Source organism: Heterodontus francisci, chromosome 1 (genome assembly GCF_036365525.1).
Source record: "Heterodontus francisci isolate sHetFra1 chromosome 1, sHetFra1.hap1, whole genome shotgun sequence".
Lineage (NCBI taxonomy): Eukaryota > Metazoa > Chordata > Chondrichthyes > Heterodontiformes > Heterodontidae > Heterodontus > Heterodontus francisci.
This window is the reverse complement of record NC_090371.1, coordinates 168,266,997-168,294,049: the sequence shown is the minus strand read 5'-3', so window position 1 is coordinate 168,294,049 and position 27,053 is coordinate 168,266,997. Positions and strand designations below refer to the sequence as shown.

Below are 27,053 nucleotides of genomic sequence, written 5' to 3'. Positions count from 1 at the left end.
ACCCCTTCCCATCATCCCCTCAGCCAATAGAAACAGTTTTCCCCGCTCCCCTCCACCCTGAAAATTTCACTCCTCTCCCCTCCTCACCAATGTCACAGCTTGGACCTCTGAACGGAGATCTGAAAGCGCGGGAGTTCTGGTGTCCGGCCAGAATATCGGTATGGGGCGGCTGTTGGGACAAGGTAGGTGTTTTTGTATGCATTTAAATTTATTTAAATATTGAAATGAAGGCTCTGCTGCCAAGCGACAGGGGTGCCACTCTGAAGCCTTGCCGCCACCAGTAAAATGCGGCGGAGCCTTCCTAGCGTCGAGGCCCATGTCAGGCCTCGCCCGGAAGGATTTTCCGGGCCCTCCCGCCATGACCCTTGATGTTGGGGGGCTTATAAAATTCAGCCCTTCGCGGAGGAAAATACTAAAAACCTCCCAGAAATAAAGGAGAATCAAGAGACTGGTGTAAACGAGGAGCTGCAAGATATTAATATTAGTAAAAAAAAGTACTAGAGAAATTAATTAGTCTTAAAGTAGATAAATTTCATGGACCTAATGATCTACATCCCACAGTGTTGAAAAAGGTGGCTGTAGAGATTGTGGATGCATTGGTGGTCATCTTTCAAAATTCTATAGACTCTAGAATGGTTTCTGCAGATTGGAAGGTGGCAATTGTAACCCTACTATTTAAGAAAGGAAGGAGAGAGAAAACAGGGAACTACAGACCTGTTAGTCTAACATCTGTCATAGGAAAAATGCTAGAATCTATAATAAAGGATGTGACAACAGAACACTTAGAAAATAATGGTAAGATTGGGCAGTGTCAACATGGATTGATGAAAGGGAAATCATGTTTAACAAACCCGTTGGAGTTTTTTGAGGATGTAACTAGTATAATAGATAAGGGGGAACTGGTGGATGTTGTATGTTTCGATTTTCAGAAAGATTTTGTCAAGGTCCCACACAAGAGGTTAAGTAAACAAAATTAGAGCACATGGGATTGAGGGGAATATACTGGCATGGACTGAGAACTGCTTAATGGACAGAAAACAGAGAGTAGGAATAAATGAATGATTTTCAGGTTGGCAGGCTGCGACTAGTGGGGTACTGAAAGGATCAGTTTGGGCCCCAGCTATTCACAATCTATATCAATGATTTGAATGTGGCGATTAAATGTAATATTTCCAAGTTTGCAGATGACACAAAACTAGATGGAAGTGTGAGTTGTGAGAAGGATGCAAAGATGCTTCAAAGGGATTTGGAGAGGCGAAGTGAGTGGGCAAAAATTTGGCAGATGGAATACAATGTGGAAAAATGTGAGGTTATCCACTTTGGTTGGAAAACAGAAATACAGAGTATTTCTTAAATGGTGAGAGGCTGGGAAATGTTGAACTTCAAAGGAACTTCGGTGTCCTTGTTCATGAGTCACTGAAAGCTAACGTGCTGGTACAGCAAAAAGGCCTCTATTACAAGAGGTTTTGAGTACAGGAGTAAAGATGTCTTACTGCAATTATATAAAGCCTTGGTGAGACTACACCTGGAGTATTGTGTGCAGTTTTGGTCTCATTAGCTAAGGAAAGATATACTTGCCATAGAGAGAGTGCAACAAAGGTTCACTGAACTAATTCCTGGAATGGAGGAATTGTCCTATGAGGAAAGATTAAATAGACTGGGCCTTTATTCTCAGGAGTTTAGAAGAATGAGGCGTGATCTCATTGAAACATACAAAATTCCTACAGGACTCAGCAGAGTAGATGCAGGACAGATGTTTCCCTTGGCTGGGGGGTCTAGAACCAGGGGTCACAGTCTCAGGATAAGAGGCAGGCTATTTAGGACTGAGATGAGGAGGAATTTCTTCTGGTGAATTTTTGGAATTCTCTGCCCCAGAGGGCTGTGGAGGCTCAGTCATTGAGCAAGACTGAGACTGATAGATTTCTACATATTAAAAGCATCAAGGGATACGGGGATTGTGTAGGAAAATGATGTTGAAGTAGAAGATCAGTCATGATCTCTTTGAATGGCGGAGTGGGCTCGAAGGGCTGAATGGCCTACTCCTGCTTCTACTTCTTATGTTCTAATATTCTTATCAAGAAAAGCAGTGGTCCCAACACTGACCCATGAGGAATCACACTATTTACCTTCATCCGGCCCGAAAAACAGCTGTTCACAACTACTCTCTGCTTCCTGTCACTCAGCCAACTTTGTATCTATGCTGCCACTGTCTGTTTTATTCCATGAGCTCTAACTTTGCTGACAAGCCTATTACGTGGCACGTTATCAACCCTCATTAACTGTCTCTGTGATCTCATCAAAAAACTCAAGCAAGCTAGTTAAACACGATTTGCCCTTAACAAATTTGTGTTGGTTTTCCTTATTTAATCTACATTTATCCAACTAACTGATAATTTTATCCTGAATTATTGTTTCTAAAGACTTTCCCACCATTGAGGTTAAACTGGCCTGTAGTTGCTGGGCTTATTATTACCTTTTTTTGAACAAGGGCATAACATTTGCACTTCTCCAGTCCTCTAGCACAACATCTGTATCTATGGAGGATTGGAAGATTATGGCCAGTGTCTCTGCAATTTTCCCCCTTACATCCCTAAGTATCCTTGGATGCATCTCGTCCGGTCCTGATGACTTATCAACTTTAAGTACAACCAGCCTATCTAATATCTCCTCTATAAATTTTTAGCTCATTCAGTGTCTCAACTACTTCATTTTTCACCATAACTTGGGCAGCATCTTCTTCCTTGGCAAAAACAGATGCAAAGTACTCATTTAGTACCTCAGCAATGCCCTCTGCTTCCATGTTTAAATCCCCTAGCGATCCCTAAACAGCCCACTCCTCCTTTTACCACCCTTTCACTATTTATATGCCTATAGAAGACTTTTAGATTCCCTTTTATGTTAGCTGCGAGTCTCTTCTCATGCTCTCTCTTTGCTTCTTTTATTTGTTTTTTCACTTCCCCTCTCTACTTTTTATATTTAGCCTGGATCTCAATAGTATTATCCACCCGACATCTGTCATATGCACCCTTTTTCTGCTTCATCTTACTCTCTATTTCCTTCATCATCCAGGGACCACTGGATCTGTTTGTTCTACCTTTCCCCCTTGTGGGAAGGTGCCTTGACTATCCTCAGGGTAGTGGCCTAGGCCCAACCATCTTCAGCTGCTTCATCAATGACATTCCTTCAATCGTAAGGTCAGAAGTGGGGATGTTCGCTGATGATTGCACAATGTTCAGCACCATTCCTGACTCATCAGATACTGAAGCAGTCCGTGTAGAAATGCAGCAAGACTTGCACAATATCCAGGGTTGGGCTGATAAGTGGCAAGTAACATTCGTGCCACACAAGTGCCAGGCAATGACAATCTCCAACAAGAGAGAATCTAACCATCTCCCCATGACATTCAATGGCATTACCATCACTGAATCCCCCACTGTCAACATCCTAGGGGCTACCATTGACCTAAAACTGAACTGGAGTAGCCATATAAATACCATGGCTACAAGAGCAGGTCAGAGGCTAGGAATCCTGCGGCAAGTAACTCACCTCCTGACTCCCTAAAGCCTGTCCACCATCTACAAGGCACAAGTCAGGAGTGTGATGGAATACTCTCCACTTGCCTGGATGGGTGCAGCTCCAACAACACTCAAGAAGCTCGACACCATCCAGGACAAAGTAGCCTGCTTGATTGGCACCCCATCTACAAACATTCACTCCGTCCACCACCGACGCACAGTGGCAGCAGTGTGTACCATCTACAAGATGCACTGCAGCAATGCACCAAGGCTCCTTTGACAGCACCTTCCAAACTCGCGACCTCTACCAACTAGAAGGACAAGGGCAGCAAATGCATGGGAACATCACCACCTGCAAGTTCCCCTCCAAGTCACACACCATCCTGACTTGGAACTATATCGCCGTTCCTTCACTGTCTCTGGGTCAAAATCCTGGAACTCCCTTCCTAACAGCACTGTGGGTGGAGCTACCCCACATGGACTGCAGTGGTTCAAGAAGGCAGCTCACCACCACCTTTTCAAGGGCAATTATGGATGAGCAATAAATGCTGGCCTGACCAGCGACGCCCACATCCCATGAATGAATAAAAAAAAACCTGAGCTATTTCCCCTTTAAATGCCGACCATTGTTCAGTTACAATTTTGTCTTCCAATCTTTGATTCCAATTTGCTTGGGCCAGCTCCGTTCTCACTCCATTGAAGTTGCCCCCCACCCCCCAATTATCTTTACTCTGGATTGCTCCTTGTCCTTTTCCATAACTAACCTAAACTTTATGAGGCTACAGTCACTGTCCCCTAAGTGTTCCCCTACTGTCACATGATTAATTTGTCCCACCTCATTCGCCAGAACCAGATTCAGCAATGCCTCCTTCCTCATTGGCCATGAAACATACTGATGTAGAAAATTCTCCTGAACACACTCTCGAAACGCTTGCCTCCCTCTGCCTTTTACACTATTACTATCCCAGTCTATATTAGGATAACTGAAGTCCCCCATTATAACTACTGTATAATTCTTGCACCTCTGTGTAATTTCCTTGCAAATTTGTTCCTCTTTATCCTTCCCACAAGTTGGTGGCTTATCGAAATACCCCCAGCAATGTAATGCTATCTCTATTGTTTCTTAGCTCTAACCAAATAGATTCTGTCCTTGACCCCTCTAGGACATCCTCTCTCTCCAGTATTGTAATGTTCTCCTTAAGCAATACAGTTACCCCTCCTCATTTCCTTCCTTCCCTATCTTTCCTGAACACCTTGTACCCAGGAATATTTAGTACCACATGCCGCCCTGTTTTGAGCCAGTTCTCCATTATCGCCACATTATATTTCCACATGGCTATCTGCGCCTGCAGTTCACCAACCTTATTTACTACACTCCACACATTTATATAAGCAGAGTAAACCTAATTTAGACCTTATTACATTCCTTCATAAACTGACCCCCACCTAATGCCTTACTATTTCCTACTCTAGTGCTATCTATCTTTCCCAATTCTCTGTGCACCTTGGCTTACCTCTCTAAATTTACCTCCTGGTTCCCACAACCCTGCGAAATTAATTTAAACCCTCCCCAATTACAAATCGCCCCGCAGGGACACTGATCCCAGCTCTGTTCAGGTGCCACCCGTCCAGCCTGTACAGGTGCCATCTTCCCCAGAACTGGTCCCAATGTCCCAGGAACTGAGCCCTCCCTCCTGCACCATCTCTCCAGCCATACATCCATCTGCTCTATCCTCCTATTTCTATACTCAATTGCATGTGGTACTGGGAGTGCTGCTTGATAGTTTCTTTTCTTCTACCTGCAGCACCTCATCCCTCTTTCTACATATGTCGTTGGTACCAATATGGACCATGACTGCTGGCTGCTTAACGCCGTCTACCCTCTCCCCTCGCCCCCCCCGACCCCAGAGTGCTCTGTAGCCACTCCATGACATCCTTGACCCTGGCCCTGGAGAGGCAACAAACCATCCTGGATTCACGTTTGTGGCTGCAGTAACGTTTGTCTGTTCCCCTAACTATAGAATCCCCTATCACTATTGCTTTCCTAATCTCCCTCCTGCCCCTGTACAGCTGAGCCAGCCATGGTGCCGTGGTCGAGACTCTGGCTGCACCCCCCGGAGGAACCATTACTCTCACCAGTATTCAGATCTGAATTCTGGTTGGTGACTGAAATACACTCAGGGAACTTCTGCACTACCTACCTGTTCCTTCTTGACTCCCTGGCGGTCACCCATTTCCTCTCTGCCTGCATACTCTTAAGCTGCAGGGTAAACACATCTATAAATGTGCTGTCCACGCAACTCGAAGCCTCTCAGATATACCGCAGTGATTCCAGTTGCTGCTCAAGCTCTGAAACCCTGATCTCAAGCTGCTGCAGCTTATGACACTTTCTGCACATGTGGTTGTCCAGGACATGAGAAGCGTCCAGGAGATCTCAATCTCTACAGGTCTGAGCTGCCCTGCCATGCCTCTATTTATTAGACTAATAAACCTACTACTTAAAAAGAGACTCACCAGCAACTCACCAATCAGCTGATTTTTCTATGCTGACATCACTTTCTTTTATAGAAAGGTTAACTAAAATGTTTTTACTTAACTCTTCTCTAAACACCTATGATGTTAATTTGCGAAAAAATTCAAACTTCTTTAGTTTTACTATCCCCTATTATTTGATTTTTAACTTTATTCCCTGTATCTAATTGAGTAATTGACCATTGCTTTTAATTATATGATAAATTATAAAATGCGTTTCAGTTTTTAGACTAATAAATTGATCAAGTGGGTCTGACTGTCTTCCCAACATTTCAACCCAGCATAAGTTGTGTGGTGTGCTTTTTGCGTTCACCTAGCTTGACCTCCACTGAAGCCAGGTGCTGTGCTGCATTTAAATGGGCTGGGTGTGCACATTTTCAAGGTGGGAAAGCTATGCATCCTTAAAGGTCTGTAGTAGTGTAAATCACAAACGGCATTTTGGTCTAAAGTCAGAAGTAGCAACAAATGGCCTTCATCCCTGCAATGTGGTCTGATGAACTAATGACCGGGAAAGTTACTTAGCTGAGGTCCCAGGAGGTTGCTGCAGGCCTCTTTTCAGATCCTCCAATCTGAGAAGGCCACCTCATAACCTCTAGCCCAATGGGATGAATTTTACCAGCTCGCTATCAATCTTGGCGACGAGCTTCAAAGATGGCGGGGTGCATGTGCGGGATTCGCTCCATGGAGCTGCCGCGATATTAAACACAGCAGCTCATTTACATGACCAGGGTGGACCCCCCCCCCCCCCCCCACCTCCCCCAATGACTTAGAGGGGGCGGGTGCTCCGTCCCCGGCAACGGCGTCCGGCGCCTTTGTGCAGGCGCCATTTTTTAAGGGCTTCAAGTCCCATCATTACAAACTATAGTGTTAAAGGGAAAGTTCAATGAAATTTATTTAAAAACATTACATTCATGTTTCCAGCCCGTCTCCCACACCCCCCACAATAACAATACACTCATTCCTTGCCCTTGCACCCCCCCCGCAAAATACCTTGTGTATCTGACCTTTCCCCTTCCCAAAGTACACAAACTTTTAACTTTACACCTTCTCATCACCCCCTAGACCAATCACGTAAGTTTGACCCCGCTCCCCCGCACTGATATACTTACCTCCTGCCCCCTCCCTACCAGTGTTCCCCCATACTTCACTGGTCGGAGATCGGACGGCATGGGAGTGCTGGGCACCGACCGCAATATCAGAGCGGGACGGCTGGTGCGACGAGGTAAGTAATTATTTCCTTTATTTACATACATTAACATATTTAAATGTGACATCGGGGAGCAAGTAAAATTTAGCCCTAGTTTCAGTGGGCTGAATTTTAACAACCCCCTGATGCAGGGGTCGTGGCATGAGGGCCGGAAAATGCCTCTGGGAGAGGCCCGCCACGGACCTCGATGACAGGAAGGCCCCGCCCCATATTACCAGCAGTAGTGAGGCCTTTTGGCGGCCCCCCCCAGCCGCTTGGCGAAGGGAGACACATTTAAATATGTTAAGACATGTAAATTAAAGAATAATTACTTAAAGGGTGTCGCCGGCCATCCCACTCCGATATTACTGTCAGTGGCCGGCACTCCCGTGCAGTCCGATCTCCGACCAGTGAAGTTTGGCTGAACACTGGTAGGGAGGGTTGAGGAGGTAAGTATATCAGGGCTGGAGGGGGTAGTGGGGCCAAATGTGCGTGATTGATCTAGTGGGTGATGGAAGGGGTAAAGTTAGAAGTTGCTGAGCTTTGGGGGGGAGAAGGTCAGGTACACAAAGTGAGTAAAAGCAAAATACTGCGGATGCTGGAAATCTGAAACAAAAACAAGAAATGCTGGATTCACTCAGCAGGTCTGGCAGCATCTGTGGAAAGAGAAGCAGAGTTAACGTTTCGGGTCAGTGACCCTTCTTCGGAACACAAAGTGAGTAGTTTGGTGGGGGGTGGGGGGATAGGGCAAGGGATCAAATGTAAGGCTATTGGGGGGGGTGGGAGAGGGGCTGGAAGATATGTTTAATTATTTTTAATACTTTTAAATTCAACATCCCTTTAAAAATTTAAATTGTCATTTAGGGCTCTAAGCCCTTTAAAAATGGCGCTGGTGCCTGCACGGTGGCCCTGGACGCTGTTGCCAGGGACGGATCAACTGCCCCCTCCACGTCATCACGGGGGTGGTCCGCCCCGGCTATGTAAATGAGCCGCCTTCTTTAATATCCCAGTGGCTCCACGGAGCAAATCCCGCTCATACGCCCCACCATCTTTGAAACTCGCCACTGAGATCATTGACGAGCTGGTAAAGTACAGCCCAATGTGTGGTATTTATTCCATGTGCAATTAAAAGGGATAAGAAGAATTAAATAATCTCCGGAGAACAACACAGGAGGTATTATTAGGTCACTCATGTCTGTTCCATCCAGGAAATGTGCTTAATACACAAATGGGGCAGACATTCACTAGTACAGGTGTCTGCTCCTGTTCCTAAAATCCTGTTAGCTGACACACATGGACTGTTAAGCAAAGGAACATCTGCCTTCATATATCCCAGCAATCACACTGCTTCTTAAGAAAAGTCATCTAAAAGAGTTTGGGAAATGCTTTTCTAGATTGGTTTTGAGTACCCTGATGATATAAAGTACTTTTCCATCAGTTTTAACACTGTAATGTAGAACATGTCACAAGTTCAAATATCTTTGTTCGTATGCCACTGCCATCATTATTAGCTCCTTGTTCTGTCATTCAGAAATAGCAATAGTCGGACTTAAGACTGCAACTCTATGTGGACTACAAGGTGCTATTGATAGGCAGCCAAATCTAGCTTAGTCTTTAGGCAACTGAAGCTTAGCACTCATGATTAGTAGCAGCCTCACAGCTTATTGCTAGCTGTCTCTTATCGCAAATTTCTATAACAAATCAGATATAATGTCCAGAAATCAGAACAATTACATTGTCAGGATTTATATAGAACTGGCATTTTGTTTCAAAAGAAGATAACCATGCACAGCAATACATTCCATTGAACATTTTTACCTTTTTGGCTAGACTTAACAGGTCTGAACTGTGAAAGAACCAAATACAATACACCACAGCTTTTTGTAATCCCATCAAATGCCGTCTTCTACTAAAATACTACAGTTAATCCTTGTGATCAGTTGAAAACAGCATTACATAAAAAGTTTAACTGATGAATTTTTATTTATATATGTTCCAAATGAATATTTCACATTGCAAATTTTGCCCGATTGGTACAATGGAGGTAAGGGTTACAATTGGTTACATCAAAAATGAAACAGAGGTTGTATTAAAAGCTAAGAAGGGTTTGGGAAGCAATATGGAATTTTAATATTGAAAAATTGAGACCTTTTTGAAGTGAACTGCAATGTGTTAAGATAAGCCAGGAACCTTGACATTATGTTAATAATCAGGGAAGGGTTGCTAGTATAAGCTTGGAACAGTTCAGCTCAGGGAAGGCATCTTTTGTTAAAACTAATACTGCCAAAGGGATACGGAGCAGTAAGTAAGCAAGATTGGTATTTTACCACTCGATGAGTATATTAGGAGTGTTTCCTTATTTCAGGAACACAAATAAATGCTGTAGTGATTCACATTGCTCTTTGGACCTGCTTTGGAAAAAGAATTTTCCGCTCTATAGTTTCTAGGAGTTAACACAAATTGGGATCTTAATAACAGTACTTTGAAAAGTAACCAAATACATAAGTTCGAACAAAAATGATTACACTCAACACACCCAGTTGGAAATTGTACCTCTGCTGTAACTATCCTAAATATCTGTTAAGTTACAACATACTATGCTTTGCTTTCCAAGGAACATTCCAGCCAACTGCATCTTAGTTTATTAAATTGAGAGGGGATAAGTTGAAAATTGCCTCGAAGGATTGCTTCATTTTATGGTGGGAAAGCAAGCACATTGATTCAAGCTAAGCTTTTTGATTGATCATTCCTCACAATGAAGCCCTAGGTAATTCAGGCTGCAGTTAGACTGCACTATTGGTCTGAAATTGAAGTCTGGGGAGCAGTAAGCACAGCCAGCAATAACTGGGTTATACTGACTCTTGTGACTGACTTGTACTCCGCCTGCTCGGACAGAGTTCTGTGGATGGATGTTTAAGCGCATGGACAGAGCTCCTCTGCACTGGCGGATATTTCTTTGTTAGGAAGGTGTGAGTGAGAGTGTCCGTTTTCTTATAATTTGAATATAGTAAAGCCCCACATTGGAGCCTAAGTATGAAATCACTAAAACTGTTCACTATTCAAAGAGCATCCAGAAAAGCAAAGATAATCCCTGCCTTTTTTTCTTGACTACAAACTATCTTCCTAAACCACCTTCTCCTGTTTCTTCCACCCTCACCTCCCACAATAAGTGCAAGGAGATCATGGACTTTTGTTATCACAAAGATCAAGACCATCTATTCAGCTGCGTCTGCCACTTCCTTCCCTTCCCCTAGACCTTTGGGACAAACTTCCTCCAAAGCCCACACTGACTTAGCCCTGAACATATCTTTCTCTAGATTGTATCCCATCTCCTGCAATCCTCTCTCTGACCTTATAGAACATTACAGCGCAGTACAGGTCCTTCGGCCATCCATGTTGCGCCGACCTGTGAAACCATCTGACCTACACTATTCCATTTTCATCCATATGTCTATCCAATGACTACTTAAATGCCCTTAAAGTTGGCGAGTCTACTACTGTTGCAGGCAGGGCGTTCCACGCCCTTACTACTCTCTGAGTAAAGAAACTACCTCTGACATCTGTCCTATATCTATCACCCCTCAACTTAAAGCTATGTCCCCTCGTGTTTGCCATCACCATCCGAGGAAAAAGACTCCATGAGACCCAACTCCTGCTCCCTCAATTCTATTCCAACCAAACTGTTGGCCACCCAACATCCCTTCATGGCTCCCATGTTAGATTATATTGTTAATGGCCCCTCTCCTTAAGTACACCACCCCCCCCACTCTTCAAATCTGCTGTCATCACCCCCTCCTCCAGAAACCTACTCTTCAACCCTCTGTACCTGCAAATTACCGACTCATTTTCAACCTCCCTTTCCTCTCCAAAGTCATTGAACGTATTGTCTCTTCCCAAATCTATGCCCATCTTTCCTACAATTCCATGTTTAAATCCCTCCAAGCAGGTTTCTGGCCTAAGCACGGTACAGAAATGGGCCTTTTTAAAGTCATTAATGATATCCTTTGTGACTGTGATCACGATAAACTATCCCTCCTCATCCTTCTTATCTGTAGCTTTTGACCCAGTTGACCACACCATCTGCCTCCAGTGCCTCTGCTCCATCATCCAGCTGGGTGGAACTGCCCTAGCTTGGTTACATTTTTATTTGTCTAATCATGGCCAGAGAATCATTTGCAATGGCTTCTCTTCCCACTCTTACTCTGTTATCTCTGGAGATCCCCATGAATTTATGCTTGGCCCCATTCTATTTCTCATTTCCATGCTATCCCTTGGCAACATCACCTGAAAACCCAACTTCCACATGTCTGCCAACGCCATTCAGCTCTTTCATACCACCTTGGACCATTGCACCGTCTCTGATTTGTCACACTGCTTGTCTGACACCTAACATTAGAGCCCAAGATGAGTTTCCGACCATCACCATGACTGCCAACTTCCACCTCTGTAACATCGCTTCACTCTGATCCTGCTCCAGTTCATCTGCTGCTGAAACCCTCTTCCGTGTCTTTGTTACCTCTAAACTTGACTATTCCAATGCTCTCCTGCCCAGCCTCTCATCTTCCACCCTAATAAAATGTGGTCATCCAAAACTCTGCCCCCCGTTCCAAGTCCAGTTCACCCATCATCCCTGTGCTTGCTGACTTTTACTGGCTCCCAATCTGTTAATGCCTCAATTTTAAAATCCTCATCCTTGTTTTCAAATTCCTCCAAGTCTTCACCCCTCCCTATCCCGGTTGCGTCCTCCAGCCCTTCACGATCTCTGTGCTCCTCCAATTTTGGCCTCTTGCACACCTCTGTTTTTAATTACTCCACCACATTGGTGACCATGCTTTCAGTTTGCCGTGACCCTAAGCTCTGGAATTCCCTTCCTAAACCTCTCCACCTCTCAACCTTTCTTAAGCTGATACTTCTTTGATCAAGTGTTTGGTTATATGTGCTGATTTCTCCTTCTGTGGCTTGGTATCAAAAATGTTTTTATTGATATCGCTCTTGTTAAATTCCTTGGGATGTTTTACCATGTTAACTGTGCTATATTCAATGTAAGTTGTTGTTGTTGAAATATTATTGTCTAACCTGAGGTCTTACACTGCAGTACAAATTGGAGGTCAAATTTAATCTGCATCACTTATCAGGAAACCAGCACACCAGTACAGGAATATACATCATGGCACTAACTACAAGTACAGGGCACCTTGCCCATGGTTAGTGATATAGCCATTACTTGGTTACTGTGGATAGCCCTTCAGGTTTGGTCAAGTTCCCTGGGGGTCTAATAGCTCCAGTGCAATAAGATGTTTGCAGTCTGGTGGGTCTGTTGTATCTCAGATCCCTGACAATCTCATGGGTCTGAAACATTCACATTTTCTGGTGCATGGACAAATTTGAATTGCCTGAGTACATTGGCAGTCCAGGGAAGTTATTTTCTGCTTGGATGAACACATTATTATAAAATAATTAAAAAAAAATCTTTACATCTCACCAGACTAAAATGCTTCCATGTCTGATTAAAAGTTAACTACTTGCAGCCACTTGCTAATAGTGGCTGCTTTGGACTGAATTGGGTTGACTGGACATATTGGTCTCGTCTCTCTTTGTTTGGTTCATTTAAATTAAGATGCTCATTTATCTCCTAGTTTTGAATTTTGAGGAATCTGACCTACACCTTGAACCTGTCTTTTTGCTTTACAGCTGACGATTTATTGTGCAGTCCCAACAGTTTTCCTTTTTATCTCAGCTTTTGTAGCCCTTGTAATGGTGGTTCTGAGTGAGATTGTCTATTTGATGCTTATTTGTGGGAATTTTTGTAAAGTGGACTTTCACCCACCAACTGGCTTGGAATTAACCAAACTTATGTTACATAGGTAAAGAAGGGAGGTAAGGAGAGATCATTGGGAGGTAGAGATTGTGGTGGGGGGGTGGAAGTTTGCAGGGGTGAACAAATCATGGCGGGGGGGAGGGGGTGGTCAGCAGATTGCAGGGATAGATCAATTGAGGCAGAAGATTTGCTTGAGGTGCTGGGGGACGGGGTGGGGGGAAAGCACTCCTGCTTCTCCTGGCCAATAACCAGTGCTGGAAAAGCATTTACCTGGCATCTCTCACCTCCCAAGTCCTGGGAAACACATCTCACAGCCGTTACATTCAAAGGACTGACAAAGTCTGAGGAAAGGAGCCTGATTGAAATTGTGCAATCCTGACCTGTCTCTCCAAAGTGAGTTACTCACACACACCCACATCGGCTGTGGTTAAAGCATAAGTAGATGCGTTCACTGTGGGATGGGGTCCGGTTTCACATTTTTCCCCATTTAATCCCCTTCATTGAGGTGGGGTGGGGGGGGGGGGGGTTGTTAAAATTCTCCCCTTTAGACTTCATAAAAGAAATAACTGTCGTGCAGACACAGAGCCAGGTATTATTAGGGGTACAAATTACTGTTGGCAATGTAATTGTATGAATGGTTATTGCATTTGTATTAAAATCCTCTCTTTGCAATGTTAAAGGAGGTACTGATTGGCCTTCAATCCACTGAAGATGTTTGGGTTCTGTTGCAGGATTCTGAAAACCATTTTGTAATTTCGAATGCACTGTATATGTTGATGTTTCTATATTACTAAATCATCTTTCAGCATCACATCCTATTGATTTCCCCCAAATTTCTCAATGATATGCTGGCAGAATTCTATCAGTATCACATTATACACCACATGTTACATATTGGTCAGTAAGTAAATAACAAGCACACCCTTCTTGCACTGGGATACGTTAGCTGAGGGAAGGTATACTCATGCGCATGCATTAAACCTGCAATGCAAAGAGGATCAAACCACTGCTTTGCATTATGACAGATTGCCTAATTAAAGACAACATGCAGGGTTGGTAGGAAAAAGAATACTGTACCAATTGGCAAGGGGCATCCAGCCCATCCAGGCCAGGCTGGCCTGGCTCCCCTTTTTCCCCCTTATTGCCTCGGAGTCCCTGTTTATTGAAATTAACTTGCATTGTTATTGACAAATGAATTGCTCTGCCTGCTGAGAGGCCAACACTTGACAGTTTACAAACAGGAGAGAGAAGCAGATAATGATTTCATGGGCAACGTGTGGAGAGAGGGGTTTCCATAACATAAGTCAAGTTGGAAAATACAAGGACTATGAAACTGAGCATCCTTTCTTCCTATTTTTACATTTAAAATCTCAATAATGCTTACTTTAAAGAAACAAATGCTCAATTTGTAAAGCTATTCTTGTGTCTCCATCTTCGATTATATATTTCAAATTGTAAATGGAAAGTTTGGAGCAAAAATGCAATGTTGAATTTTTCCTCCCTCCAAAAAAAGAGGATCTGAAATAGTAAGGACTTGTAAATATTTGATGTGTGTGTGAGGCTGTATACCCCACAGCATAATAATTGTGATGGGACTGAAACCCCCTTTACACACATGGAACAAATCTTATTATTACTGTGACTAGAATGCCACAAGGCAAATGTTGTAGAAGGTAAGTTTAGTAGAGCTGGTGCTCACTGTGAAATCCTCAAATGAAATATTGAGTAAATAATTTATGTCATTATATGCATTGGGAATGTTAGACAGAACATGCCTCTCTCTTTTGTTTGGCTTGAGATGTCTGAATACCAATACACAGCAGAGACATACCAATGGGCAAGGTGCATCTAATCCAGGGGCACCCTGTTCTCCTTTCTCCCCCTTAGGCCCTTTTTTGCCTTTCTTTCCCTTTTCCCCCTGTGGACACAATGGTTTGGTCAAAAAAAAAAGTTTTGTGAACTCAGACACTGCTACATGTTACTGTACATTAATTACTTTAAGCCAATTTGAATGCTAAGAATTAAACAATAAAAGAGTAATAATGAGTTTAAAGCCAGAAAAAACACTTGACGGTTATAAGGAGTAAAGGGACTGCAGTAAGGATAAGGGATGATATTAGAAAAAAAGGGGAATTAGTGAGGTTGCAGGAACACTTAGGAGTGAGTTATATTCAGAAAGAGGTAAAACTACAATTCTTATTAAAGTAGTCAAATTAAGGAGTAAAAAGTAAAAGGGTGGGGCAGGTCCATAGGTGGGAACCAATATGCTTGGGTTTCAGAGGGCAGAGGGGGAAGGAGAAGGATAGGCACCTCCAGGAAAATGAAGCATGCTTCAATCTGAGCGACAGGAATAAGAAGCTTCTGGAAGGAATCCCGTTTCTGCAGAGGAAGTGGTCCTTTGCGTTTACCTATGAATGCTCTTAGCTACAACAGAAATCTGCTGCATCGTGTTTTGGCAATTTTGTGCAGCAGTGGTACATGTTGCAGCCAGTGGTCACTGTCCTCATTCAAGAGTGATGCATAGGCAAAGGGAAAAGGACACTACCTCTACAAAACCAGAAACAATTCAATCAGTTGTGCAAGTGGAAGCAAAATGGAAATAAAATGTAATCATTTAACACAGAGCTCCTGATGTTATGAGATATCCAACCAAAGCGAATGTGTGACTACCAGGAAATTACACACAACCTCAGAGAACATAATCCATGAAACATGGCATTTAGTCAATGAAAGGGTTTTTTTTGTAAAAAAAATTATATATCCCTTGATATTTTAGTCTTTGAATAATTTAAAAGTGTAACTGATGAGGTTTTAAAGGTCTTGGAAAGTTGCATGTACTAAGTTTCATACTTTCGTGTGATAATTTTCACAAAACTGTGCCAGTGGTTTGATCACTGTCTTTATTGCAATTAATAACAATTATACATTTAGTCCAGAAGTCTAACAGGGAAAAGACCTGATTAAAATGTTACAGCTAGTATTGTTGGATAGCTCATACATTTCAAAGGAGAACAGTGGACAGATAGCACACAAGGGTCAATTTTCTGAGGATGTGTTCCTGGCTCGGAGCATCACCAGCTGGCAACACATATTGGGAAGCTGCGGCAACACTGACCACAATCTCCTCACATGTGCTGCCAGTGGGCAAAGCTGCACGGCAGCAGTGCGTACTCAGAAAATCGACCCTATACAGTCTACGAGAGTTGGATAACTTACACACTTCAAAAATGAACTAATTGATAGCTCACACAGTGTACAGCCTAGAAATTGCTGTCAGTTATGTCAGCAGATGAATGCTTAGCTTGTGCATATGACATTTCTCTGTCCACTATTTTTAATGGAGCAGTTAAACTATTTAAAATAAATAGGCTATCATTAATTGTACAGAGGAATGTCATAGGAATGTGTTAAGTATCCATTCAGTGATATTGCCATTTCACAGTTTATATAAATGGATGTGGAAGGTTGACTTGTACAGTCTATTCAAAATGGACAACTCATGCAGTCTACATCAGAGTTCTGGATGGACACAGCTTATACAGTCTATAGAGTGCTGTGGATAGTTTTACAGTCAATAGGAGAGCAGTGGATATCTAGCTCATGCCATTGTAGATGGACAGTTCATACAAGATCACAAGAAAGCTATGAATGGATCACTCATGCAGCCTAATGAGTGTTCTCTGAATGAACCTCACTGTACTTTATTTCTAAACATACATGTTCAAATTCAAATGACAAAAGCTTCAGTATTCCTTATTATTTTGCTCAATCAACCATTTTCCAACACTGCATTCAGTTTTTGCTTGCTATTATTGGCTTTGCATGGGCTCATCAAAGTAAGCACCTTACTCTTAAATCAAATGTTCCAGACACCAATGATAAAGTAATTGGGGAAACGTGTTTCTCAATTTTTTGTTGCAAAAATACAGATTGTGCAAAATTATTGGATGGAGAAGAATCAGAGTGAAGGTAACCAAGGCCATTTTTGTACATCTCCTAGCTGGTGAGGAGCAATGGTGATAGACTGCTTGTTCCAGTTTCTTGGGCACAGCAGGGATATTTCCCAAAAAGACCTAAAAAAAACTTCAGCCGGCAGACAGAGTTTCTGCTGCAGATAAATTTAGTAGAAAACAAGAATTCATTTTGCATTTTTCATCCAGAAAAAGCTTTTTCTATAAAATTAACAGTGGGAATTTTACACCAGGTAAGAAAGTAAAATTAAAAAAATATACCTAGTACCTTAGTCACAATAAATATGGAATAGGTAATGAAATGCAATCCAGGAACAATTGTAAATCGAACATTATTGATTGAAATTTACATAGTGTACCAACAGCACTGGAATAATTTCTGGATTATCAAATATAATAATCTTGTGTATGCAGACACTGTTGTCACTTTTGGTTACGTTTTTACATTAACATGTAACATACATTTTGAATGGAAATCCTTGTATGTAAACAGTTCCCTACAACAATGCAGTTGCAGGTTATACCTATTAGGCGGTGCTTTGGAACAAGTCTCCCAACTTTACTGACATCTTGGGCTGGATTTTAAAGCCTCTCCACTGCCGGGAAGGGTGGCGGGGGGGGGGGGGGGGGGCAATGAAGATCAGTACAGAGGAAGCCCGCCACCGACCCTGGCAGCGGCAGCGGCAGGCCCCATACCAATCTCAGCTGCGGCGGCGAGGCCTCGTGCGGCCACCCCTGCATTAAAATATGTTGATGCCTACTTACCATGTAGGCCGCAATGATTCAGCCACCAGGCTGCAATCTTTATTCTCGTGGCCAGCAGTGCTGCGCCTTTGAATCTCTGTTTGGGGAAATGTGGCGCAACACCTGTGGAGAGGGGGGAAGGAGGTGTTTTTCTCTGCAGGGGAGCGGGGTTAAAACACCTCGGATTGGTCACGGGGCGGGGGGGGAAGGGATAAAGGATAAAGGTTCTGAACTTTGCGGGGGCGGGGGGAAGGTCAAATTTTCATGTTAGGATTTCCGTGGGGGAAAAGGGCAGGAATGTTGTGATATGCCATTCGGGAGGTGGGAGAGTGCATGGAAAGTTTATTTTATTCATTTTTTAAACTTTACAGTAACCGGCCCTTTAAAAATTTAAATGCACATCGAGGACTGTAAGCCCTTTCAAAATGGCGCCGGCGCCTGATGCCATTGCCAGTGATGGCTCGCACACTCCCTCCATGTCATCGTGGGGGGCGGGTGGGCGCCATGGCCATGCAAATGAGCCACCACGATTTCTCCACCACGTGGTTCCTGTGCGTGCGGGTTGCATTTTTTTTATGCCCATCGCCTATTTTGGTGGCGGAAACTTAAAATGCAGCCCCTTGTACACAATAAAAAAACATATTCATTAACTGATCTTGCTAAATGCGATAATCAATTTACTAACAAAACATGAACCAATGTTTAAAGCTCTAAGGTAAATAAAAACTGGGTTTCCCACCATTGAGAGCTGTCGACCCTGGGCTGGATTCTATAAGCCCGTTGCTGATGCGAAAAATGGCCACCCACACACCAAAGAGCCGCCATGCTTGGAATCATGGCGGCTCATTTAAATAGCTGGGGTGGCCAACCACCTCGATCACATGGAGGGAGTGGGCTGTCCATCCCCGGCAATGGCATTAGCTGCCTGTGCGCAGGCGCTAACGCTATTTGTAAAGGACTGTTCGCCCTACTGGCAAATTTAAATATTTAAAGAAAGAGTTATCGATATTAAATAAATACATCTCTTTTGCCCCTTTCCCGCCCCCCACAATAACAATTAAATTAATTATTTGCTCTTTCCCCCCAACCTTTACCATCTGACCTTTCCTCCCTAACTGCACAAACTTTAAACTATAACCCTTCCCACTATTCCCTACACCCATCACGCTAATTTGACCCCATTTCCCCACCCCGCACTGAGAAACTTACTTCCTCCCCCCTCCCCATCAGTGTTGCACCTCTTCTTTCCAGACGGGGATCCAAAGGTGCAGCAGTGCCGACCGTCGGGGTGAAGATCACGGCAGGGCATTAGGAGGCGACAGGAGAGTAATTAATTCAGGTATTGTAATTTATTTAAATAATTAAATTGCAGTCCCATCACCAAGTGGTGGTGGGGGGGGTGGGGGGGGCGGGGGTGGGGGGGCACCACAAGGCCTTGCTGCAGCCGGCAATATCGGGCTGGGCCCTGCCATTTTACTGTGGGTCTGGAGTCACATGTAGGCCAGGCCAGTAAGGACAGCAGATTTCCTTCCCTGAAGGACATTAGTGAACCAGATGGGTTTTTATAACAATCGACAATGGTTTCATGGTCACCATTAGATTAGCTTTTTAAGTCCAGATTTATTAATTAAATTCAAATTCCACCTTCTGCCATGGTAGGATTCGAACCCGTGTCCCAGAGCACTAGCCTGGGCCTCTGGATTATACTTTCCTGCATATTCAGTTACAATTGCAAGGCTATACAATAGGCACATGTGGAGGCTACCTCACTCCTTGTATTGTGTTTTACTCTATGCAACCTAAAAAGGAATACTGGAACTCTAAGTGCATTTGGTTCTCATGCTCAAGGATCATTTCATTTCACCAACAATGAGGACAGCCATTTGAACTTGTAAATAAACAGATCTGTAATTGCACCTTTTCTCCCCTTTCTCCTTTATCTCCTTTCGGACCAGTGAAACCCTGAAAGAAAAAAAAAATCAAAATAACTCAGAACAAATTTATAATCCCTGCTGTGAAAAAAATTACAAAGATTAGTAACAAATCTGTTCATTCAGACTAATTTTACTGGTATAAAGGGATCAGCTCGTCTCAATATTCACTTGCTTCCTTTTTACTCATAATATCCTAATTTTTACTTGTGTCGCTGGCATAAACAGAATAAACAATTCACCTGGATTAATTTTGTCAGTTCCTTTCATAAAAGCTTCATTTAGGTAGGCTCACAAAATGTCTTCTTTTGAAAGGAACGATGTCCAACTTTCTTAACATCTATTCATCAGTTAAATGTCTGATATATGGAATCATCTTTGTTACTTGCCTCTACACTTTCTCAATGGCAATACTATTCCTGTAAACAGAGGGGGACAGAGAGAAGGGGGGGGGCAAAGAGAGAGGGGGTACACAGAGAGCAAGGACAACACAGAGAGGGGGGATCACAGCGAGAGAGAGAGAGACAGAGACAGAGAAAGAGATCTCACTTCTGAAAGATGGACATCTATCCAGAATACTCTGCACTGCTACATCAAGTGTGCGGGCAGAGATTGACTACTTATACAAGCAAAAATAATGCCAGGTATTTCACTAAATCAATTTTCAATATAGTGATGAGAAAGTAAGTCAATAAATTAGTCTTCTCATTTAAAGCTTCTTCACAAAAATGCACATTTGTTGTTTTTATTAGTAAGATAAATTTTTAATGCCTTTATCTTTTGAAATTTGCTTATCGGCTCCCCCAGGCCGAGCAAAAATCAGAATGCGGCTCTCCACCCGAAAAGGTTGGACAACCCTGCTGTAAAGGATCTTTAAGCAATTTGAAATTCGTAAATAAACAACATTTAAAAAAGTTTAAAGACTTTACAAATTATTTATTATTCTCTTTAAGTGAACACAATTGGAATCCTTAGAGACAAGGCTGATATAAACAGAGTATAAAGGGAATAAGACTTACATCTAACCCTGGATCGCCATCAATACCCTGTCAAAGAACAACATATACATAATGACTATCATATCTGCTTCCAATTTTTATATCAAATGCAGTGTGCTCAGGGCTGTAATTTCCTGTGGGTGTATGTGAATTCATTTAGAACTTGTTTTCTCCATGATAAATCCAATACTGCCCAAAACCCTAAAGAAATCTAATAGATGATGTTCGATGCTGCAGTAGCCATTTTCTTTGGGCTACTGTAATGATTGCTCATTCACATTGCAGCTTTCTGACTCTTTAATTCTGAATACAATTTCACTAAAACACAGAGGGGTGAATTTCCACAGAGGTCGGTCCTACTTCAGTGGAACACCATTTTTTCCAAGGCTCCATGGCTGTTCAGTTACAGCAGGTGAGCTCTGTGTAAATTGAGCTCCCTGTGTAAATTCACCTACTCATTTTGAGAAATAGTGAATGTAGAACTTGTTCTGGCCAACTTATTTATCAACTAGCTACAACATAACAATTCCAGATGATAATGCTCTCTGGCCTATGTATTATACAAATATTGCTGTAGCTACCAGCAGAAAATAGCACACACATTTCGATGGCATGCAAATTGTGAGGGTTTTATAAATGGCAGTTGGCCAGTTCCCCAGATTACTGCCCATGTGATGATGATAATCTGCTCCAACTTGTCCAGCTAAAGCAGCTATCTGACACAAAACAACTGCAAAGATAAACCTGGTCAGGTCTCTGACACAACCACATCAGTCTTTACACAGCAAGCTTGGAATGGCTGGGAAACCAGTGTGGACCAGGTTTTTCAACCAATCAAGGGTAACTTTTTTCCACTATAGCCTCCAGCTTCAAAATAAATTGTGCGACCTGAGAGATTGAGAAAGAAATTATCTTAAAATGTAAAAAGAGTTAAAATAGGGCATAGTAAATAGAAATATCTCTGATAAATAAAAGAAACAAAGATAACATGGAGGAACAAATAGCAGGATAAAGAGAAAGCTAGATGTGCTTAAGAAAATGTTTCAAATGACATGCTTTAATTTGAAACTACTTTTTCAGTGACGAGATAACTGTTATTGATATTAGTAGATCAATGTTTAAAGCATTCATATAACATAAATGCCTCTGTTGAATAATGAATAGAGTAATGCCTTATCAACATGTTATGCGTTCATCCATTAATATCACCAAGTGTAATTTTTAACGCTGGCCCAGGGAGCCTTAGTTTTTCTAGTACCTCTGACAGTTTAATTAAAGGTTAATTAGCATTAAAAAATCACCAATAACTTTAGAAACATCAAAAATAAATGATGCAGTAGGTGAGTTTTAATATATTAAAAGAGGCATTGGGCTGGATTTTTGTTCTAGGGTCCGGGCCCCGATGTTGGGATCATTTGCAGGTCCTGATCCTGAATGGCATCGGCGTGACATGCCTGACACGATTTTCGAATGGATGGCCAATTAGTGGCCTAGGAGCACACTCGCCGTCCAATTAAAGACAGCAGATAAGCTCCTGAGGCTGGAGGGCCAACAGGAGGCTGGCCAGCACTGAGGGAGTGGCAGCCCCACTGTCCAAGGCAGGTAAGAGAGAGGGCAGCTCAAGGTGGACGCACCCTCTCAAAGCTTATAAAATTTATTCAATAAAAACTGGTCATAGCTGCAAGAGTGCCACTGTGGAGGGGCCTGCAACCACAGCTGTGACCATTTATAGTTGCAGCAGCAGCGGGTTTAACAAGTCATATGGAGCGTGTTCCAGCCACTGCAGGGAGGCCTACCGGCTGACTGGAAAATTCCAGCCAAATGTGGCAGAGAGGCCTTAATAGGGCCTTTAACAGCCCTAATTGGCTACCTGCGCTTGAGGGAGGGTAGCCATTTCACTCACCAAACCTGCATATTCTGAAGTGGCCCCGAGGCAGGAGCATGCTGGCAACGCGGCACGCCGGACTGTGTCTGGAAATTGCGGGCTCGTCTGCCTACAGTCCCACTTCTTCCAGAGATCAAAAATTCTGCCCATTGTCTTTATCGGAAAAATCCAGAAAACCTGTCTTCTTGAGGGAAGGCCTGTGCGCCACTTTTGGCAGCATTTGTAAATAACACAGGGTTAAAGTTCATGGGCAATTTACCATTTTGCATAATGCCAAAATTTTTGGAAAAATTATCACATTTCACCTCACAGTGATTTAATCTACCATGTTCCATACTGTAAACAAATTAAGATAATGTTACTTTGAGTAATCATGGTTCAGATTTGGGTCAAAATAGGGTAGATTTTCCTCTATGGGAATTCACTGTGCCTCTGACGGGTGTAACACAAATCAGGTATCCTGTGGCTGTGAGGAAGTAGTTGCCATCTTGTTCTTGCTCCATTCTGGTTGCATGTCCTAGGCCCAGGCCTGACCCCCTGACTGCTTTGTGCACCTCAGCATTGGGAGAGGCCTGTTCCTGTGCTCCTGGCTGTTGAGGTTAGGCCTTTGCTCCTCCTGGAAAGCAGCAATCAGAAGGTGCCAAGCTCACAAGATCATCCTGGGTAGGATGAAGAGGGAATACAATTTTTATACTTACCTCTGATGAAGTAAGACTGCCCTCAGCTCCCACACAGACCCTCCTCAGAGAGGATCCAGTAACTGGCCTCTTCACCCATTTTTTCTTGGACACGCAACAATTGTCACTCAAGTAACAATTTGTGGGAGGCCAATACACCCAATTTTGTCTGAATTAAATTGCTATAGGTGCACCCCAATTATGTACAGCCCTGTGAAATGTTGAAGCAGTGCAAGATGGTCTGAGCCCTGACAGGTCTCCTCTCTTTATCCTCTTTACTGTGCCTGCCAAATGGCAGTGCTGAAGAAAATCTACCCTCATTGCTCATTTATTCTTCCTTTCAAACAACCTTGCATAAGTTGATGTCAAGCTGGCAAACATAGCTTTACATGATATCTGTTACCATTTCCACAAAGTGCACATCACTGTCACAATCACTGCTGTTATATAACTGCAAACCGCTCTCTTGGACTGAACCAAACTTTCTACAACTTTAGAATTCTCCTCAATCCTGAGTTGAGTTTCTGAACCCATCAAAACGCATCTTCTCCATCACAAAAACTGCTTCTAAAAATTTCTAATATGCAAATTCAAGTCACAGAGCGAATAAAATCTTCATGAACTCACTCTCAGCCATTTGGAATTGTGTCATTAATATAAACTGCACAAAATAGTGCTATTCCTTCTTAAAGTTACTCAAACCAACACTAGGTTTACTTACAGGCAAACCTGTGGGTCCCCTTGGCCCTGGGTTACCAACTGCTCCTTTTTCACCCTGAAATGACAACACTTAATATAAAATAAACAATCACGGTTATAAAGAAGCAAGCACTCTCAAACGCTTTTGGTATCTTAAATCTGACGGGCATGGAAACTACTAAGTGCAGGAAGATCCTGTGGGATATGACAAGTTTAAAAAAGCACATGCATAGAGTTTAAAATCAACTGCAGTGCCGAATGGAAAATAACAGCTGAAATGAAAACCATTAATGGTAGGGTTGCATTTGTTTGTCATAATGTTCTCAATACTTGGAATTGTTTTTCACAAAGGAGATGACTTAATACCTTTACCACGTTTCAACAAAGCAGAAGCAGTTTCAACAATGTGATAAAAAAATATGTTGGGAGCGTCATGCAAACGCTGCCGTGGAAAATTAAAACCCTGAAGCAGTTTATCTTTTGCTAATGCTGATTGTTCAGTTTGGACCTGTAGTTCTGCTTTTGAGATAATTGGGGTTTCCACTCTGCTGAGGCCATCTTGAACATGATCCAAGGAGAATGCATCATCAAAACAGAAATGTAGCATAGAGTGAAAGGGAAATTTTCTGAGTCTTACTTCATGAACGGTACCTGGAGTCTGCAAGTGTGGATTGGAAATTTCTGGTTCACCCCTGCAACCTTCCAATCTGGGCTTGCATTGGGGTGATGCCTTGCTGTGTGCAGGACGAGCAACTCTTCCACTTGAAAAGTGAAAATACTTTCAAAATCCAGGAAAGCACAATACCACCAACCTAATCACATAACAGCTTAAATTCCCTATCATTTTCTATTGTAAGCATTCATTTTTATTCATTCATGCCCTTGAGAAGGTGGTGATGAGCCCCCCTCTTGAACTGCTGTAATCCATGTGGTGTAGGTACATCCACAGTGCTGTTAGGAAGAGAATTCCAAAATATTGACCCAGTGTCAGTGAAGGAACAGCGATTATAGTTTCAAGTGAGGATGGTGCGTGCCTTGGAGGGAACTTGCAGTTGATGGTGTTTCCATGTAACTGCTGCCCTTGTCCTTCTAGGTGGAAGAGGTCATGGGTTTGAAAGGGTGCTGTCGAAGGAGGCTTGGCAAGTGGCTGCAGTTCATCCTGTAGATGGTATACACAACAACCGCGGTGTGCTGATGCTGGAGGGAGTGAATATTTAGGTGGTCGATGGGATGCCAATCAAGCGGGCTATTTTGTCCTGGATGGTGTCGAGCTTCTCGAGTGTTGTTGGAGCTGCACCCATCCCGGCAAGTGAAGAGTATTCCATCACACTCCTGACTTGTGCCTTGTAGATGGTGGACAGGCTTTGGGAAGTCAGGTGGTGAGTTACTTACTGCAGAATTCCCAGCCTCTGACCTGCTCTTGTAGCCACAGTATTTATGTGGCTGCTCCAGTTAAATTTCTGGTCAATGGTGATCCCCAGGATGTTGATGGTGAGGGTTTTGACTCTGATAATCCCACTGAATGTCAAGGGGAGATGGTTAGATTATATCTTGTTGCAGATGGTCATTGCCTGGCACTGTGTGGCCCAACTGTTACTTGTCATTTATGAGCACAAACATGGATGTTGCCCAGGTCTTGCTGCATGTGGGCAAGGACTACATCAGATTCTGAGGAGTTGTAAATGGAACTGAACACTGTGCAATTATCAGCAAACATCCTCACTTCTGATGTTACATTGGAGGGAAGGTCATTGATGAAGCAGTTGAAAATGGTTGGGCCAAGGGCTCAAGGAACTCCTGCAGCGATGTCTTGGGGCTGAGACTTTTTTTATGTGTTTCATGGGATGTGGTCATCACTGGCAAGCCCAGCATCTGTTACCCATCCCTAATTGCCCTTGCAAAGGTGGTGATGAGGTGCCTTCTTGAACCACTGCAGTCCATCAGGAGCGGATCCACCCACAGTGCTGTTAGGAAGGGAGTTCCAGGATTTGACCCAGCGACAGTGAAGGAATGCTGATATAGTCCCATGTCAGGATGGTGTGTGGCTTGAACAGGAATGGTGGTGTTCCCATGTGTCTGCTGTCCTTGTCCTTCTAGGTGGAAGAGGTCATGGGTTTGGAAGGCGCTTTCGAAGGAGCCTTGGTGTGTTGCTGCAGTGCATCTTGTAGATGGTACACATTGCTGCCACTGTGCTTTAGTGGTGGAAGGAATGAATGTTGCAGGTGGTGGACAGGTTGTTGATCAAGCGGGTTGCTTTGTTCTGGATGGTGTTGAGCTTCCTGTGTGTTGTTGGATGATGGGCCTCCAACAACTACAACCATCTTCCTCTATGCTAAGTATGAGTTCAGCCAGTGGACAGCTGCCCTTCCCAATTCAGACTGACTTGCTTTATTGAACATATTGTAATGCTTAGAACATTCAATAAGATTATTCAATAAGATCATGGCTGATCTGACTGTGGTCTTAACTTTCCTGATGGCCCCACATAACCCTTTACTCCCTTGTAGATCAAATATTTGTTGAACTCACCCTGAATATATTCAATGACCCAGCATCCACTGCTCTCTGGGGTAGAGAATTCCAAAGATTAACAACCCTCTGAGAGAAGAAATTCCTCCTCGTCTCTGACCTAAAAGGGAGTTTCTTTATTTTGAAACTGTCCCCTAGTTCTAGATTCTCCTATGAGGGGAAACATTCTCTCAGCATGTACCCTGTCAAGCTCTCTGAGAACTTGCATGTTTCAATAAGAGCACCTCTTATTCTTCTAAACTCAAATGATTATAGGCCCAACTTTTCCTCATAAGGCAACTCCTTCATCCCAGGAATCAGCCAAGTGAACTTCTCTGAACTGTCTCCAATGCAAGTATATCCCTTCTTAAATAAGGAGACCGAAACTGTATGCAATATTCTAGATGTGGTCTCACCAACATCCTGTACAGTTGTAGCAAGACTTCCCTAATTGCTTACATGGTACTATTTGATCTTGTTACTTCATCAGCAACTATCAAAATCCCTTTAACCTGACATACAGAACAGCAACATGGACAGTTTTAGAAAATAAATGTACCTGTTTGCTGATGCAAACACTTCAAAGCTG

At 43.0% G+C, this 27,053-nt stretch overlaps 1 protein-coding gene and 1 long non-coding RNA gene across 2 annotated transcripts in view; one reads left to right on the top strand and one right to left on the bottom strand.

Annotated features, from left to right (window-relative positions):
• The window catches only part of LOC137348401 (uncharacterized), a 64,102-nt gene that overhangs the window by 16,503 nt on the left and 20,546 nt on the right, over positions 1 to 27,053 (top strand). The window lies entirely within an intron of this gene.
• LOC137362449 (collagen alpha-1(XXV) chain-like) overlaps positions 1 to 27,053 on the bottom strand; it is a 42,526-nt gene that overhangs the window by 6,135 nt on the left and 9,338 nt on the right. The window contains exons 4-7 of the mRNA XM_068026863.1: positions 23,979 to 24,032; positions 20,717 to 20,743; positions 19,684 to 19,728; positions 14,883 to 14,969 (exon numbers count right to left, since the gene is read on the bottom strand). Of these exons, the coding sequence (XP_067882964.1) occupies positions 14,883 to 14,969; positions 19,684 to 19,728; positions 20,717 to 20,743; positions 23,979 to 24,032 (213 nt within the window). The remainder of the gene's footprint in view (positions 1 to 14,882; positions 14,970 to 19,683; positions 19,729 to 20,716; positions 20,744 to 23,978; positions 24,033 to 27,053) is intronic.